Source organism: Polistes canadensis, unplaced genomic scaffold, assembly GCF_001313835.1.
Source record: "Polistes canadensis isolate GaletaPanama2010 unplaced genomic scaffold, ASM131383v1 scaffold_20, whole genome shotgun sequence".
Lineage (NCBI taxonomy): Eukaryota > Metazoa > Arthropoda > Insecta > Hymenoptera > Vespidae > Polistes > Polistes canadensis.
The window spans coordinates 798985-815863 of NW_014569567.1; the positions used below are offsets into that span (position 1 = coordinate 798985).

General features: G+C 28.0%; 4 protein-coding genes across 6 annotated transcripts; 3 read left to right on the forward strand and 1 right to left on the reverse strand.

Moving 5' to 3' along the window:
• Positions 1-256: 256 nt before the first annotated feature.
• Positions 257-2768, forward strand: LOC106793904 (tumor suppressor candidate 3). Its single transcript, XM_014761186.1, has 8 exons — positions 257-451; positions 709-887; positions 950-1067; positions 1144-1284; positions 1348-1488; positions 1560-1710; positions 1788-1953; positions 2135-2768. Exons 1-8 carry the CDS (start codon positions 368-370, stop codon positions 2148-2150), a joined length of 996 nt encoding a protein of 331 aa, XP_014616672.1. The 5' UTR covers positions 257-367; the 3' UTR covers positions 2151-2768.
• Positions 2769-3362: 594 nt separating this feature from the next.
• LOC106793902 (ribosomal protein S6 kinase 2 beta) lies at positions 3363-7443 on the forward strand. Its single transcript, XM_014761184.1, has 13 exons — positions 3363-3767; positions 3933-4130; positions 4211-4292; positions 4370-4530; positions 4741-4847; positions 4944-5121; positions 5203-5368; positions 5462-5617; positions 5742-6001; positions 6082-6330; positions 6410-6648; positions 6731-6992; positions 7096-7443. The coding sequence occupies exons 1-13, from the start codon at positions 3714-3716 to the stop codon at positions 7219-7221; spliced, it is 2238 nt and encodes a 745-aa protein (XP_014616670.1). The 5' UTR covers positions 3363-3713; the 3' UTR covers positions 7222-7443.
• A 1955-nt stretch (positions 7444-9398) lies between these two features.
• LOC106793906 (guanylate kinase) lies at positions 9399-12559 on the forward strand. 3 transcript variants are annotated; one of them, XM_014761188.1, is made up of 5 exons: positions 9399-9474; positions 9617-9664; positions 10366-10633; positions 10719-10942; positions 11050-12559. In XM_014761188.1, the coding sequence occupies exons 3-5, from the start codon at positions 10377-10379 to the stop codon at positions 11154-11156; spliced, it is 588 nt and encodes a 195-aa protein (XP_014616674.1). In that variant the 5' UTR covers positions 9399-9474; positions 9617-9664; positions 10366-10376; the 3' UTR covers positions 11157-12559. The 3 variants fall into 3 exon arrangements, with proteins under 3 accessions (XP_014616674.1, XP_014616675.1, XP_014616673.1); XM_014761189.1 differs by lacking the exons at positions 9399-9474; positions 9617-9664 and adding an exon at positions 9809-9884; XM_014761187.1 differs by lacking the exons at positions 9399-9474; positions 9617-9664 and adding an exon at positions 10010-10230.
• LOC106793903 lies at positions 12191-14357 on the reverse strand. Its single transcript, XM_014761185.1, has 2 exons — positions 14068-14357; positions 12191-13896 (listed from the first exon to the last, which is right to left on the reverse strand). The coding sequence occupies exons 1-2, from the start codon at positions 14120-14122 to the stop codon at positions 12740-12742; spliced, it is 1212 nt and encodes a 403-aa protein (XP_014616671.1). The 5' UTR covers positions 14123-14357; the 3' UTR covers positions 12191-12739.
• Between the last annotated feature and the right edge of the window lie 2522 nt (positions 14358-16879).

Here is a 16879-nt window from a genome sequence, read left to right on the forward strand (position 1 = left end):
TAATAAAATTTGTATTGTATTACTTTGATAAATTAATTGAAATATCTGAACAAAATGTTTCTCATTTTTTAGATAAAATATAGAAAAATATTTTTATTTATATTATAAATTTTCGTTTTGTTTTTTTTTTTTAACACTTTATATATGTGTGTTATACTTTTTCTAACGATTGTTACATTATTATTTAATTTTGTAATAATGTTATAAATTTAAGAAAAAGGGGTGACACGTAGTGCCACGTAGCAACGTTCAGACCAATCGGTTTTTGGAGCAGCGTGTCATATGTATAGTTACTTTATTAGCGTGCCGTGATTGTCATAGCTGTTACTGCTTTTTCTGATAGATTATCTTGTCAAAATCTATTAAAATGATGTCGAAATATTATATTACATTCCTCGGGATTGTGCTAATAAGTTTAACTTATGTCAATTGTCAATACAGAACGAAAAATGTAAGAAGTAAAGAATTATTATTATAAATATTATCCTATTTTCAAATGTCATATTCATGTCATATTTAAATCTTATTCTAATTATTGACGTCATTTAAATGAAATTTCATTTTACTTTTATTAACTGTCCTTTAAATTTAATTGTCTATTTTATTTTAATATGAGAAATTATAAGATAAATTAAGTGTGATTATATATACTAATAGTATCACCATCTTCATAACCTCTAAACTGTGTAAATTACATATCCTATTTAGAGTCAAAGTTCCTCGTTAGCCGAACGTGTACAACAATTAACAGAAATGGCCATTAGGAGACCAGTAATTAAATTTAACGGTGCAAAATTTAAGGAATTTGTGAAAAATACCCCAAGAAATTATTCTGTTATTGTAATGTTTACCGCTATGGCGCCTCAAAGGCAGTGTCAAATTTGCAGGTAAAAAAATAATAATAATTTATTTATTAAAGGCTTTTTTTTAACGATTATATTTTTTCCAGACATGCAAATGACGAATTCACAATAGTCGCTAATTCATTCCGATATTCTCAGTCTTATTCAAATAAGTTGTTCTTTGCATCTGTAGATTTTGATGAAGGATCAGATGTTTTTCAAATGGTATTAAATATATATATATACAGTAATCAATTTCTAAATATGAAATATAAAAATGAAAAATAATCTCTTTGTTTAGATGAGATTAAATACTGCCCCGGTGTACATGCATTTTCCATCGAAAGGTAAACCAAAAGCAGCAGATACTATGGATATACAGAGAGTTGGTTTTGCCGCAGAAGCAATAGCAAAATGGATATCAGAACGTACCGATATTCAGGTAAATATGTTTTTCTAAGCTTTGCATAATAAAATATTTATTACAAATATTTATTTCTTACAGATAAACATATTCAGGCCACCAAACTACTCTGGTACGGTAACTTTGATAATGTTCTCTGTTCTGATCGGAGTATTCCTATATGTTAGACGTAATAATCTAGATTTAATTTATAATAAAACAATTTGGGCCCTCGGTGCATTGGTAAGCAAAATTTTATTTTTTTTTTATCTCTAATAGAACGAATTATTTGATTGAAATTAATCTTGTTGTAGTTTTTCACTCTTATAATGATATCAGGACAAATGTGGAATCATATCAGAGGACCTCCATTAGTCCACAAATCACCTAATGGAAATATGGCATATATCCATGGGTCCTCCCAAGGACAATTTGTGTTAGAAACATATATTGTTATGGTTTTGAGTATCCTTTTATTTATTAGATCTAATAAATTGAATGTTACAAATATATACATAATATACCTTAACGAAAGTAATAAGATGGGGCAGTGGTATTAGGAATGATTCTAATGACCGAAGCTGCAACAAGGAAAGGTGATGTTAAAAAACGAAGAATATTTGCTGTGATAGGCTTTGGATTAGTTGCTATTTTCTTTAGCTTACTTTTGTCCATATTCAAGAACAAGGCTCAAGGATATCCATATAGGTTTGTCAGATACTTATCAATTTTATAGTTTTAATTTTAGATTTAACACATATCATGTTTTTGTGGAGTATGATAGTATGTTTCCATAATATATGACGATTTACTATCATACTCCATATTAAATATTTCAAAGTATTTACTTTTAACCCCACCCCAGTGAAGAATAATTGATGTGTTACAGGTTGCTGTTTAAATGAAAAAATTCTTTACAGAAAAAATAAGGTTCGTATAAGTCCCATCTTTGTGAGAATTTTAATCTTGCCATGATCTCATTGGCCTCACAAATGTATATTACGGCACACGAGTTATATTGAAGATAAAGATACGATACATGATTTATTGTTGAATTTTTGCACACGTTCTAAGGCTAAAAAGTTGTTACAAAAGAATGATGTATCTTAGCCTTCAACCATTTCTATCAATGTTGTACGACAATTATCAAATTCATACATTTTTATGTATTGTAAAAATATGTTAAATAATACATGACTCTTGACGGTCATAAAAAATTTTTTAAACTAGAGATAATCAGTATAAAAAAAACATTACTTATTTACAGACTTTGATATAAAAAAATTACTGGAAATTTCAACTGCCTTTAACTGAAATTTAATTACTTAAATTATATCATTTATGAGTTCTTCCAAATCTATACAGGTAAAGTAAAAAAAAAATTAAGAGAAGAAAAATCATTGTGAACAAATGTGGCAGAAGTTGAATCGATAGAATAAAATTTATGTAAATAACACATGTAAGGATACTAATTGTATTCAAAAGGAAATTAAAACTTCAAAAGTCAAAAACATTAAAAGAAATGAAAACTTTTTGATTTTTTTTTGGGGTAATTCTTAAAAATATTTTTATACCTTTTGATATTAACCCTTGACTCATAATAAAAAAATTTAAATATCTACCCTTCTAAATCCATAATTAATTAATTCATTAATTTTATATCGAACGAAATTGTCAGTCACACATATACTATTTAAATTTAAATATATTTTAATATATTATCGAGTTTGATTGTTTATTCTCACACTATGTGGCGCTGCTGTCAAATTAATTTCATATAAAATATGGCGCCAGCTGTAGCAATGTTAATAATCCAGAAATAAGTGATTAAAACGAGTTCTAATTTATCAGGATGATATTTATTTCCTAAAAGAATGAATTTTACGTGTTATATATGTTTTTTTTTCGAGTAAAAACAATTATTAAAATATAATAATAATAAATATTTAAATAGTCTCGGACTATATATGTCGTTACAATTTTTGGTCACTTGAAAAACACATCGTTTAAAGACAATTCATTATTGATAGTAGTTGTAAAGGGGGAATGGGAGGGTAAGGGTCCGTTTGTAACAATGAAGAATAATCATTTTATGTTAAGTAATTAGCGGATGTGTTTAATGAATACTAACAAACGGATGGTAGATGATTGTATTTAAAACATGCGCTCTCATTATCGCTTTTTCTCTAGACCAAGCTTCCGGTTTAAATGGAGGATCCCGTCTAAAAGCGTTCGCATTCATTCGTTATCTGTGGTCGATACTTATCGCATAAATTATACATGCGTTTCTTAGGTTTAACCGCGAATGTACGGAAGTACTTTTTTTAATTGTTTATATACAGATATTATATATGGACCAGACAGAATATTTTTTAGTATTAACTAGATGTGGCAACGTTATAGTGAAGTGACAGTACCATAACTATTTTCCTTAATCTTATACGACCTTGGAAGTAAATGTGAATATAATGCCGTTAGCGAATCTGACGGTTCCTTGGACAGAACAACATGTAAATGAAAAGGTAAGATTATTCGCTTTATTACTCAATTAACTTTAACTATTCATCAGATTTTCATTCAATTACTTTACAATTAATATATATATATATGTAATTGTGTGTTTAAGAACAATTTTTCTTCTTAAAATTATATTACAATTAATTTTAATTTGGTTCTTTGTTTTTTAGCAAGGATTAGAAATTCTGTCTGATGAGAATCAGGAAGAAACAATGATTACTCAAGGAAATATTATTGAGTCACGTTCAAATGGGTGTTCGGAGTCCCATGAAATTGAAGTACGTGAGGTAGTTCGAGAAGGTCATGAAAAGGCTGATCCATCTCACTTTGAACTATTAAAAGTACTTTGTCAAGGTTCTTTTGGCAAGGTAAAAAATAATTTAAACTTTAATCTATTATTTTTAATTATATTTCTTTATTTCTTTTTATGATTGATTATGTGTTTCAGGTATTTTTAGTACGTAAAGTTGTAGGAAAGGATAGTGGCACGCTATATGCCATGAAGGTTCTTAAAAAGGCGACTTTAAAAGGTATTTTTATTTGTTATTATAACAATTGAATATTTCTTTCACTATTGTTCACTCTAATTATGATCATGGTATCTTAGTCAGAGACAGAGTAAGAACAAAAATGGAAAGAAATATATTGGTTGATGTGGAGCATCCATTCATTGTTCGACTACACTATGCATTCCAGACAGAGGGCAAACTGTACTTGATCTTAGACTTCTTAAGGGGTGGTGATCTTTTTACAAGACTATCCAAAGAGGTTATTGAACAAGCTAACTAAATACCATTTGTATGATTATTTTTCTTTTAATTTTCATATTGTTGCAAAATCTGTCCAATTGTAAATACACATTTAAGAATGATAAATATCTCAAATATTAATTGGTAGCAATTATGATATATATATTATTCAATATTATGTTTTGTAATAGAAACTAGAATCAGTATTATTCTAAAAATAATTTTACAGGTCATGTTTACAGAAGAAGATGCTAAATTTTATCTTGCTGAACTTGCACTTGCATTGGATCACATACATAATCTTGGTATAATATATCGCGATTTGAAACCAGAAAAGTTTGTATTTCATTATAAATTAAATTAAAATGATTTTAATTCATTAACATGTTTAGATAATATCATTTCATCTATTGCTTATTTTATTTGTCATAGTATTTTATTGGATACTGAAGGGCATATCTCTTTAACTGATTTTGGCTTAAGTAAGCAATCGTTGGATAATTCTAAAACATATTCATTTTGCGGTACTATCGAATATATGGCGCCAGAAATAGTTAAAGGAAAAGGGCATTCTTATGCTGCAGATTGGTGGAGCTTTGGTATCCTCATGGTTAGTTATTATAAAAAATATTTTAAAAATCATTTAAATTTATGTATATTTTATTTCTTTTAAGTAAATAGTAATTTTCAGTTTGAGATGTTAACGGGTGCACTACCATTCCAAGGTGTTAATAGAAAAGAAACTATGAATCAAATATTAAAAGCTAAACTTACCATGCCTTCTAATATATCACTGGAAGCCCGAGCATTGTTACGAGTATTGTTTAAAAGAAATCCAGCTAATAGACTTGGATTTGGTAATGTCGAGAAATTTATTTTCTATTTTAACTATATCATATCTATATCTTATGTAAATATTTGATTTCATTAGTTTTTATACGTTCACTTAGGTGGTGTAGAAGAAATTAAAAACCATATATTTTTTGGAACAATTGATTGGGATGCTCTTTATAGGAAAGAGATAAGACCCCCGTTCAAACCAGCTGTTAGTCGAGAGGATGATACATTTTATTTTGATAGTGAATTTACATGTAAAACTCCTAAAGGTAATAATATACAATCTGTTTTTAATTTGTTGATAAATTGAAGAAGAATTGGTTAACATAATAAGTATATATTCTTATTTAAAATAAAATATTATATATATATATATATATATTTTTTTTCTAGATTCTCCCGGTGTACCTCCTAGTGCAAATGCTCATGAATTGTTTCGTGGATTTAGTTTCGTTGCACCCTGTTTGCTAGAAGATCATACAAAACCTCCAGAGTACAAAAACTGTGATAGTATTAATAATACTGTCCCTGCTTATGTCAATCCTATTTTAGTAACAGACGAATATGAATTTAAACATGAAATAGGTAAAGGAACTTATAGTACCGTTTATTTAGCGGTTCATAAGGCAACTAGAACTGAATATGCTATTAAGGTAATTTATTTGTATTTAATATATATAAAATTATTTAAATTTATACTTATTGCATATAATTAAAAATGATTTTACAATAGGTGATTGAAAAAGCAAAACGAGATCCATCAGAGGAAATAGAAATACTGTTACGATATGGAAGGCATCCACATATCGTAACTCTAAGAACTGTTCACGAAGACGATAGACGAGTTTATCTTGTGTTAGAACTTTTGCGAGGTGGGGAACTTCTTGATCGATTATTACAAAGACGTAATTTTACAGAAAAGGAAGCTGCCGAAGTGATATACACAATTACTAGTGTAGTTCATTATTTACATGATAATGGAGTAAGTATTTATCTCATTATTTTAATTAATTATTTCTATTAATAATATATATCCCTAATCTAAATATCGAATATTTTAGGTAGTCCATCGTGACTTGAAACCGTCAAATATATTATTTTCAAAACCTGGTGGCGATCCAAGTACATTGTGCATATGTGATCTTGGATTTGCTAAACAGTTACGTGCAGAAAATGGTTTATTAATGACACCATGTTATACAGCCAATTTTGTTGCACCTGAAGTATTAAAACGGCAAGGATATGATACTGCTTGTGATATCTGGTCTTTAGGTGTCTTATTATATATTATGCTTGCTGGGTATGAAACTTATTAATTTAAAAAGATTTAACACATAATAAAATATAAAAGCAAATTCATTAAATATAATATTTTGTTATAGATACACTCCTTTCCGAAATAGTCCAGGGGATAGTGCAACAGATATACTTAATCACATTGGACCTGGATATATAGATGTAGAAAGCGGTGTCTGGTGTCAAATATCAGTGGAAGCCAAAGAATTGGTCAAGAGAATGTTACATGTCGACCCTAATCGTAGGCCTACAGCAGCTCTTATTTTAAAATATCCTTGGGTTGCAAATCGTCATCATCTTCCACAAAAAATGTTACCTGACATCAATACAGATCCACGTAGTTTAAAGGTATTTTCTTAAAATCAACACACACACAAATTGTACTTTATTTTAATATTTATTACTGTGTATAATCATTATTCATTTTGTTTCATATATTTAAATTCTATAGATGGCAGTTGCAGCAACATACAGAGCAATGTCAAGTAGTCCAAGATCACCTCATATCGGGCCTGTAGTTTTATCAGAATTAGCACGTCGTAGAACACAAGCTAAACCAGGTCCTACAGAGATTTAAAATTCAATTATAAAGTAAGTTAGATGAAACAAAAAGAGAAGAAAAAAGAAGGAATTACAGATTACCTAAAAGAATTTTAAAGAGGAAATTTTGACATGTACAAGCCAGATAATTTAAAGTACAAGAAAAGAGAAGCTAAATGTTTCTATTGGCACTATCACTGTTATTATTAAATTAATTATGTACAAAATATGTAAGACGCGTTTACAAATCAGTGACAGTGAACTTAATGTGATACTTATTTATACTTTTCATTTTCATTTAGTACCTTTGCGTACTTTCATGTACGTATACATATTGCCATATATAGACATTTTAAAATTATCTAATATTAATGCCTAATTCTTTAAGTTTTAGTCAAAGATTCCTATATTCTTAAACAAACAAAGAAAAAACAATCTTTTTAAAATATATTTCCTACGTCAATCTTGCTAAATAAGACTATATATATATATACACACACACATAAGTCTATAAGTGAAAATGTAAATCTAAATATAACAGAAGATTATATTTTATTGATATGAATCTATAGTATTATTCGTGCAATGTTGAAAATTAGGTATATAAACGTTCTATTATAAATTATAATTTTTCTTCATAAGCTTTTTAAACATCTATAGTGTAGAACAAATTATTCATTTACAGTCTCTCATCAGCTTTAATATTATGTAGAATATTTCAATATTAATAAAATTGTTCCAAAAAGTCTTTAATATCTATGTAAATCAATGCTTACAATTATATGTATATATGTCAGCATTATATTATATATGTATAAAAAGTATTTTATTATACACTAAGATTAGTAGTTTTAAAAAATAACGATGTTATTTATGAAATCATAAAAAACGACTAATTAAAGCATGGGTACGTTCAAAGTCGATAGAACAGTACGACTCACAGAAAATCTGTTTTCAAAGGACAGAAACAAGAAAAGATCTATAAGTATTCATTATTAGCATTTATTTTATTTTATTTTTTTTAATTTTCAGTGTAGTATATAGGCAGGTATTGAAAGAATATTTTTCTCATACTTAGGATTAAATCTTATAATTTAACTACTCACCTCTTGGTTATATTTCTATCTAATTTTTGTCTTTTTTGCAAATCAAATCTTTTAACTTGAAATCCCTTAAATGCGAGAATTCTCCATACGCGATTTACTGTACTGTACTTCTCCAACAATGTCTTTTATGTGATATTTTAACAATGGAAAGAAAAAGTTGTTGCTTGTCTACCTCTGGTTTTAACAAAGGATCGTAAAGGATGAACAAAGTTCATCTTTTATTTATATTCCATAAGTATAAAAAAATGTGGATTTATTATAAGAGAAACTGAATTAAGTACTTAAAAACATTATAAGAAAGTGAATATTTTAGCATTTATTGAGTCGGTCTTCTGTTGGATTTCATCGAGTGCAAATCGTCGTCTGTATCGTATAAACGTTTACATATATTAATATTAATTAAAGTTTTTCTTTTAGAAGTAGCAATCTCCACGTTATAATTTTGCCAATCAATTAATATTTGTAATCTAATATATATCATTTTCGTATGAAAAGATAAAATATTACATATTTACAAATGATTGTAAATTAGTTGTAAACAGAATGGTCGAACTTGTTCTTTAACATATATAATATATATTCAGTTACAAATAATATAAAGCAAAGAGTTAAATACAAAGATTAGATTAGATTAGATTTCATTTGAGTAAGTTACTGTTTATAAACTTTCGTCAGAAATAAATATGACTGAGGAAAATAGATAAAAATTAAAATATTTACTGTTCTTGTATATTTAAAAACAACGTATTTAATTACCGTATATTTGTTTTTCCTTCAATTTGAGAGATAATATAATTTCTTGAAATATAACTTAAAATATTAAAAATTATATTATCGTATAACCTAATTTTTAGAAAACATTCTATATGTTTCTACCTTGCTTTTGTTAAATAGGTTAGTTTTCACTATATAAAAACATCCTATCGATACTATAGCATTTTGCTTCGTAATTGATACGAAGTTTTAAAATAACGAATATAAAAGAGAGAGCAAGTTCATAATATTTTAAAATATTTAAATTATGTCATTCATAATCGCAGGTATACGTACGATCGCAAAAATAATCGATAAATGAATCGCAGGTAATCCTTTGATTTGCGGTAAATAAATGCGCATGCGCATAACCATTTTCGTTGATCTAATACTGCGTCGTACCAATACTGTGATGGTGTGACAAACAACCGGTACTGGACCAATATTTTTTAACGAAAAGAAAAAGAAAGAATGACTTGAATTATTTTTAATTCGTTGATTCTTTTTGTTAATGTAACAAAATTATATAATTTTATATAATTAGAAAAATTCAAATTTATTATTTTTCTATAGGTTAGATACATCCTGGTTATTTGTTAAACGAAAGCCTGCAAGTTCACAGTAAGTTGAAACATTATTTGTCATTTAATTAGATCATAAGAAATAATCAAATATAAGGACGAACCTTAATGATCTTTATTTTATAATATGTATTGTGTATTTACAAATATATGAATTATATTTTCGTTACGTTGACAACACTGCGTGAAATCTTTCAACATATTGCATTCCTTAAAGGAAAAAAAATTGAATTTATCATTGTTCGAGATCATCACGTGGTGTAATTATTTCGGTTTCAATTTTTTATAAAAATTTTAATTGTTATTAAATCTTTATTTTATTTTCACATTAGACTCGCGTTGATATTCCGTATTTTATTTGTATTTACATTTGCTATGTTGTGTAATATTATGAACTGAGTGAATAAGGTTCTATTTTGTTCATGCATGACAAATTTATTAGTGATTTGGTAAAAATTAATTGTGTTGTTGGTGTTATAGAAAAAAGTGAAGAATATATTGTAGTATTACAAAAAAATATGATTCGCCTTGCATTAAGATTTTTTTCCGTACCACAATATACAATGACATCATATTGCATGAAATTGTTAAACATTCATAAAATAGGTATGCAGATTTAGACTCTATATAATACAGTCAACAATTGATTTAATTATATTATTCATTTGTTTAATTTGTGATATTATAAAATTTTATAAAATCATTAGTTAGTGCGATTGTTATTATTATATTCTTTTATAGGACTTTGTACCATGCTGCAAAAAGATTGTTGTCCGTTAGTAATAGCAGGACCTTCTGGAAGTGGGAAAAGTACTTTGTTAAATCGTCTATTCGAGGAGTTTCCAGATAAATTTGGATTCTCTGTATCGCATACAACTAGAGCTCCAAGATCTGGTGAAGAGAATGGCAAACATTATTATTTTACAAATAAAGAAGTAATGCAGAAACAAATAGATAATGGTGAATTCATTGAGACTGCTACATATAGCGGAAACTTATATGGAACCAGGTAAGGAATTTTAAATATTTTGAATAAATGTACCATATTATTTATATACGTTAACAATAAGTATTATATTTATATTTTTTGTTAGTAAACTTGCTGTAGAAAATGTTCAACGAACAGGAAAAATATGTATATTAGATATTGAAATAGAAGGGGTTAAACAAATTAAAAATAGTTCTCTAAATGCTATATATATCTTTGTAAAACCACCATCTTTGGAAGAACTTGAACAACGATTAAAGAAAAGGAAAACAGAAACAGATGAATCTTTGCAACGAAGATTAAATACTGCTAAGATTGAATTGGAATATGGTATGTAATAAGTTGATACAGAAGTTCTTCTCGCATTGTTCACATAAATAGAAATTAAGAATACAATTAAAATTTTATTTTGTAATTTATATTTATATTCATTACAGGTGAACAACCAGGAAATTTTGACATTGTGATAGAGAATGATAATCTTGGTAAAGCTTATGAAAAGTTGCGTGAATTTATCTCCTACAAATGGAATATCAGTGCATAAAATAGGTATTAGAGTCTCCCATTTAAAATAATCGCCTATTATGTTATATAAAACAGTTTAAATAATGTTTATCATAATAGATAAAAAGGATATGTAACGAAAATATTTATAGCATAAATAGATAAAACAAAATGAGAGAGTCATTGAAAGAAAGAGAGAGAGAGAGAGAGATAGAGACAAAGAGACACTAATTAACTTGTTAAGATTTCAAGAAATTCACCAGAATATTTACCTGATAATAGTGCCCACGTATAAATATTAAGGACTATGATTTATAATATAGTTGTGAGAAAGATTTAAAAAGAAAGAACTATTAAACAGTTATATATATTTTTCACCGAAACAAGTTTAAATGTCTCGTACAAATGCAATTAAAAATAAATAGCATTTATGTTTGGATTAAATTTTTATGAAATAATAGTATCTTTAAATAGGCAAGAATGCATAGAGAGAACTTTGTGAATAAAATGTAACAATCTAGATATAGCTAACTGAGATTATTCACCAAATGAAGTTGTGTTCCAATAGTGTAGGTTACTTGCGAAGTACTTCTGGCTTTGTCTTGTACTTGCCTTTACATCTAAAATCATGTATCTTTTATAGCATTTTGATGAACGATATTTTATGTTAATACAAACATAATTATTTATCTTTTATCTAAATGTATCAAAAGATAATTATTCATTAGTTATTAAAATAGTACAAACATTCCCTTTTAAGTTTAAGGGATTACTATTGGTAGATGTTGAAGGTGCCAAAGTAGAATATACTTTTTATTTTTATCTACTTTAAGATTGGACCATCTATCATTCTTAGATATTTATATTCATTGACATAAACTATCGTGTTTTCATTGTACTCATTTTAGAAATAATTTTCTTTCTCTATTTTTAGTTGTAGAATTTTTAGTTACCAAGTATTTTTAATCTGTTTAATATTTCTATGTAGCATTCAAAAAATAAGAAATCTCGAAAAAAAATGATTGATCAGTGATTAGATTTCAAAGTATTTTAATAGATTATTATTAATTATAAGTTTGTTGTGCTTAAATTTAATCTATCGTTTGGCTTACTCATTGGTACTTACATTGAAATAAATCATTACATTAAATGTACACACTTATCATAAATAGAAGATAATCTCTCTATCGTAATTGATTTTATCGTATTTTATAATTACTTTCTCTTTTGTATTACTGTCACAGTAATAATTTTATATGATAACTATTTTCTTTTCTTTTTTTTTTTCTTTATGCAATCAATTAATCTCCATTTATGAGAAGTGTATTTTCGATATTTAATCATGATTATCACGGGACAATGTCTCCTTATAGCGAGATTATATTCTACACTGTTATAAAGAAAATTGTATAATTATAAAAAAGATATGTAATAATAAATATGCTGTTCGAAGTGGATGGTTTTTAAAGATCAACTTACCGGGCATAACGCATACGATCTTAATATTATATTTAAAAAGCGATGATCGAATTGAAAATCCTATTGTAAATAAAATCTCGTTTAAAGTTATTTTTCTTTTTTTTTCTCTTTGTTTTGAACTTAATTAACACTTGATATCAGGGATTACTTTTGCCCACGAGAAAAATTACGTAGCCATTCTCCGTGATGATGACGTATTTTATGTCTGGGTACTTCACTGATTTCAATCGACGTAACTTTTGTATTTTTATCTTTGCTCTCTTCCTCCTTATTTAATTCCTCTTGCAAAAGATTGTCCCCGTATTTACGTGGTTCATCGTTATTTGTTATTTCCTTGATCGTTGTAATTGGTTTCTCGGTTTGTTCGATCGAGGAATCCTTTGAAAATACATAATTGATCACTTGAGGTCTCGGAGCAAATATATTTTCCGAGGGTAACGAATTAACATTTCTTGGAATTCCTTCCATCTGTTCGTTCGAAAGATTTTGAGGAATCCACTTTTCAGATTCTGGGTCATTTCTATTTCCAAAATAGTTGTACTCTTGTCGCGGATATCTTATATAATTAATAGAATTTATTGTATCGAACGAATTATGATTTTGTAAATCTCTCGGTGACAGTCTCCTTATCGAATCAAATTCCTTAGGTATTTCTAAAGGTTGAATAGCTCGTGGTGATGCAGCAGACAAATTCTGTCGAATATCCCGAATAGATTCAGTTTTTTTCTCGTCGTTTCTCTTCTCAAACATATTTTCTTCATTTAAAAAACCTCGATCTGGTATTCCTCGAAAGTTTGATCTACTATTAATGTCACTTTTGTCAAAATTCGGATCAAAGCGTAAATAATAATTGCCCAACGTATTCCAATTGTCCAGATTTTTCGAAGTCAACGAATCTTCCGGAATATTTCGAATTAATTTGATATAATTCGGAGAAAGAGAATTAACGTCGTAAAATTTACGTGAGATTTCATAATTCCTCGATGATTCTGTTTTTGGATAATTTTGTATTCTTGATAATTTCGTGTCGGGATTATAAGAATTATCGTATCTTAAATATTCTAAACGATCGAGATATTCGTTCTTTGATCTATCTTCCATGTATTCTTTTCTGTCAGTTGGTATTTGAAAGGTTCTCTCTATTACTGGATCCCGATCGAAATAACGTTTTTCTTGATATTCGCTTGGATTGTTATCGTTATTTTCCGGATAGTAAGCTTCGTAAAAGACTGGACCTCTTTCAAGATCATATCCATCGTATCGACGATCGTTCAAGTTCCATGTCCAAATAGGTGATATCCCTGATAACAAAAATACAAAACATTTCTTCTATATATATATATATATATTTACACGATTATGCTGCTTCTTTTTCTTTTCTTTTTGTTAAATAATATTTCTTTTTCAATTTATTTACCCCGTTAGAGATATAAAATAAAGTTAGATAAATATTTAATAATCGATATACTTACATATCAAACTTATTATCGCCAAAATAGTAAATATATGACTCGTGAGAAGTACCATGATAACTCATCAACGACCAACAACACTCAACTGGCTACCGTCTCCGAGAGAAATAGTGTTGAGAGTATTTTAAGATCATCTTAAAATAAATCCCCATTTCCTTGTACTTTTGTTGCCGAATGAAACTGCACTTATGCGTGGACAAGCTGGAAAATCGCAAAACTTTTGGAAAACTTATGGTATATGTTGACCCATTCTACAGTATCGTTGACGCTTTATAACAGAACACTTTTCTTTCAATTTAATTTGATTTAATTAATAATTTTATAGAGATGAAACAAATAATACCTTATCTTACAATTCAATTACACATAGAATCATTTACAATTATGAAATTTACGTCGAGCATATACAAATCACCGCAAGTTATATATGTGTTCAATAATTTCAAAGTTAGAATATAATTTATTGGATTTACGATGCACATTTCATGTTTAAGAGCGTGAAAGGGTATCGTCAGAAATTCGATCAATAAATTAAACAGATCAAATAAGAAGTGTTGTTCGTTATTACGTTGGAAATTAGTCTTTGATATTTTTTTTGGACGGAAGAAAAAATCGTAAAAAATGTAATTTCTCGAAGAACGAATCTTTCTTTCTTTTACTATATAAAATTGGCCGTATTTTTGTATCTTTGACGAATAGTCTCAACCATCCCTTCTCATCGCAGAATACGATTGATGACAGTAATAGACCGACTATTAGCAAATAGAATGATGTCTGCATGTCTTCCAAATTAAACGGAACAAATTTGTTGCCCGCATGTGCTTGCGTTCTCGATGAAACTTTTCTTCCTTGGTAAATTAAATCCATTACGGTACGATTGTTCCACAATGTCACTAAACCTGCTTGATGTAATCTGCCAATTAGAAGATCAATCTTTTCGAGCAAATACGAATTCTTTCGTATTGGATATGCTAAGTAATAATTACCTGAAAAAAGAAAAAGAAAAAAGAAAAGAAAAGAATGCATTACCAACATTATCAAAATTATTAGCCGATAATAATTGGATCAAGCTAATAAAATTAATTAATTACGTGGACACTCATTAACCAAATGTAATTTAGGTGATAGATCATCGTTCAGCAAATTTTGTTCGGTTAAATAATAATGTTTCTTCCTGATTAATCCGCTTGCATTTCGAAAAAATGACGCATCGTGTAACGCTCTCATGCCGTATTTAAATTTTTTTCTCAGATTATTGAATACAGGTGATCCCGTAGATTCGTCATCAAATGCGTCTATTAAATTGTATTTCAAAAATACTATTGGTAATCCAGAAGCATCTAATTCAGATAATAAATCGATATCTTTGTAATATATATCATTAGTTAAACTTTTGTACAATAGTCCACCAAACAATCCAGCTATGGTAACGTTTGTGATTGAGAGAGTAGATAAAAGTATTCTTTCCGGACAGGAACATGGTAATTTTGTTGGGAATCCAACGGTGAATTGGAATACTTTGTAAGCGAGCTTTATTCGTTCGAACTTTTTTGCTCTAAAAAGAGAAAAACGAGGATAAAATAAAAAAATATAAAAGAGAAAAATTACAAGGTGTGCAAATAAATGAGATAAATTGATGTATAAAAATTCATAAAGAGAGGGGACTGTCCAATTTATCAAATTCTTATTAAGTATTTATATCGGTAATGAGTAATGATCAGTATTTATCGTGGGTTACAATCACATATGTCCTTAATGTTAACGACGATGGATCTCTCATTTATATCAAGGATATTTTATATATACATAAAAGAAGAATCAATGCTTTGCTTAACGCGATTTTCGATTTTATATATTTTTCCTTTTATTTTCTTTTTTTTTTCTTTTTTCTTTTTTTTGTAAAATATCAAACACCTTCGGATTAGTATTTCTATGGTATTTTTTTCCAATAGATAAATACTGTATATATTTTATTTGTTTGTGTTTTAAAAGTTTCTCTTGTATAAAGTGAGATAGGATCTAACTGAGCATGTCATTACCTTTGGCTCGTAAATAACAGTAGCACATAGCACATTAGGTAGACAATAATTGGTGAAATTATTGAGCAAAGCCAGATAGGGGGCTCAAACATGTGATGTATTCGAAGCCATTTCGGTATTTTCCGAGCTTTCGGTACGAACACGCAGATGCTGTCATATCCCGTCTGGCTGGTAAATTCAAAATTATGTTTATTCTTGCTATAGGGTTTGACGAAGAAAGACGCAAATGTTACATCCGCTCTGCCATAGGCAATATCACCTGACAAAAACCAAATACCTGAGTAAGTAAGTTTATCCTTATATAATAAAAGACGAATCCAATTTGAGAAATAAAAAAGGATTCTTCTTTATTTTTTCATATTTTATATTTTCTCATTTATATATTTAAAAATTTGTATATTTTATTTTACTCTTCTGGGGTATATTTATATTTGATCAATATTTGTATTTAATCGATGATCAATATTTTGTAAAATAAATTACTAGAATATATATAAATTTTAATATCAAATTACAATTTTTGTATATGAATCCTGTATGTAATTTTGATCATTCATTCGAAATACTGATTAGAAATATTTACAAATATTGACCAAATGAATAAAAGTTTATGATATTATTTCATTTCCTCTTACCTAACGTTCCAACTAAAGTCCCATTTGGTAACTCGTGTCCAAATTTAATTCTATCGTTCGGATTGATCTCATTCGCCGTGAAATTCATATATTTAACGATTGTTCCCATGATCATTGCATCGGTACCCTTATATCCCA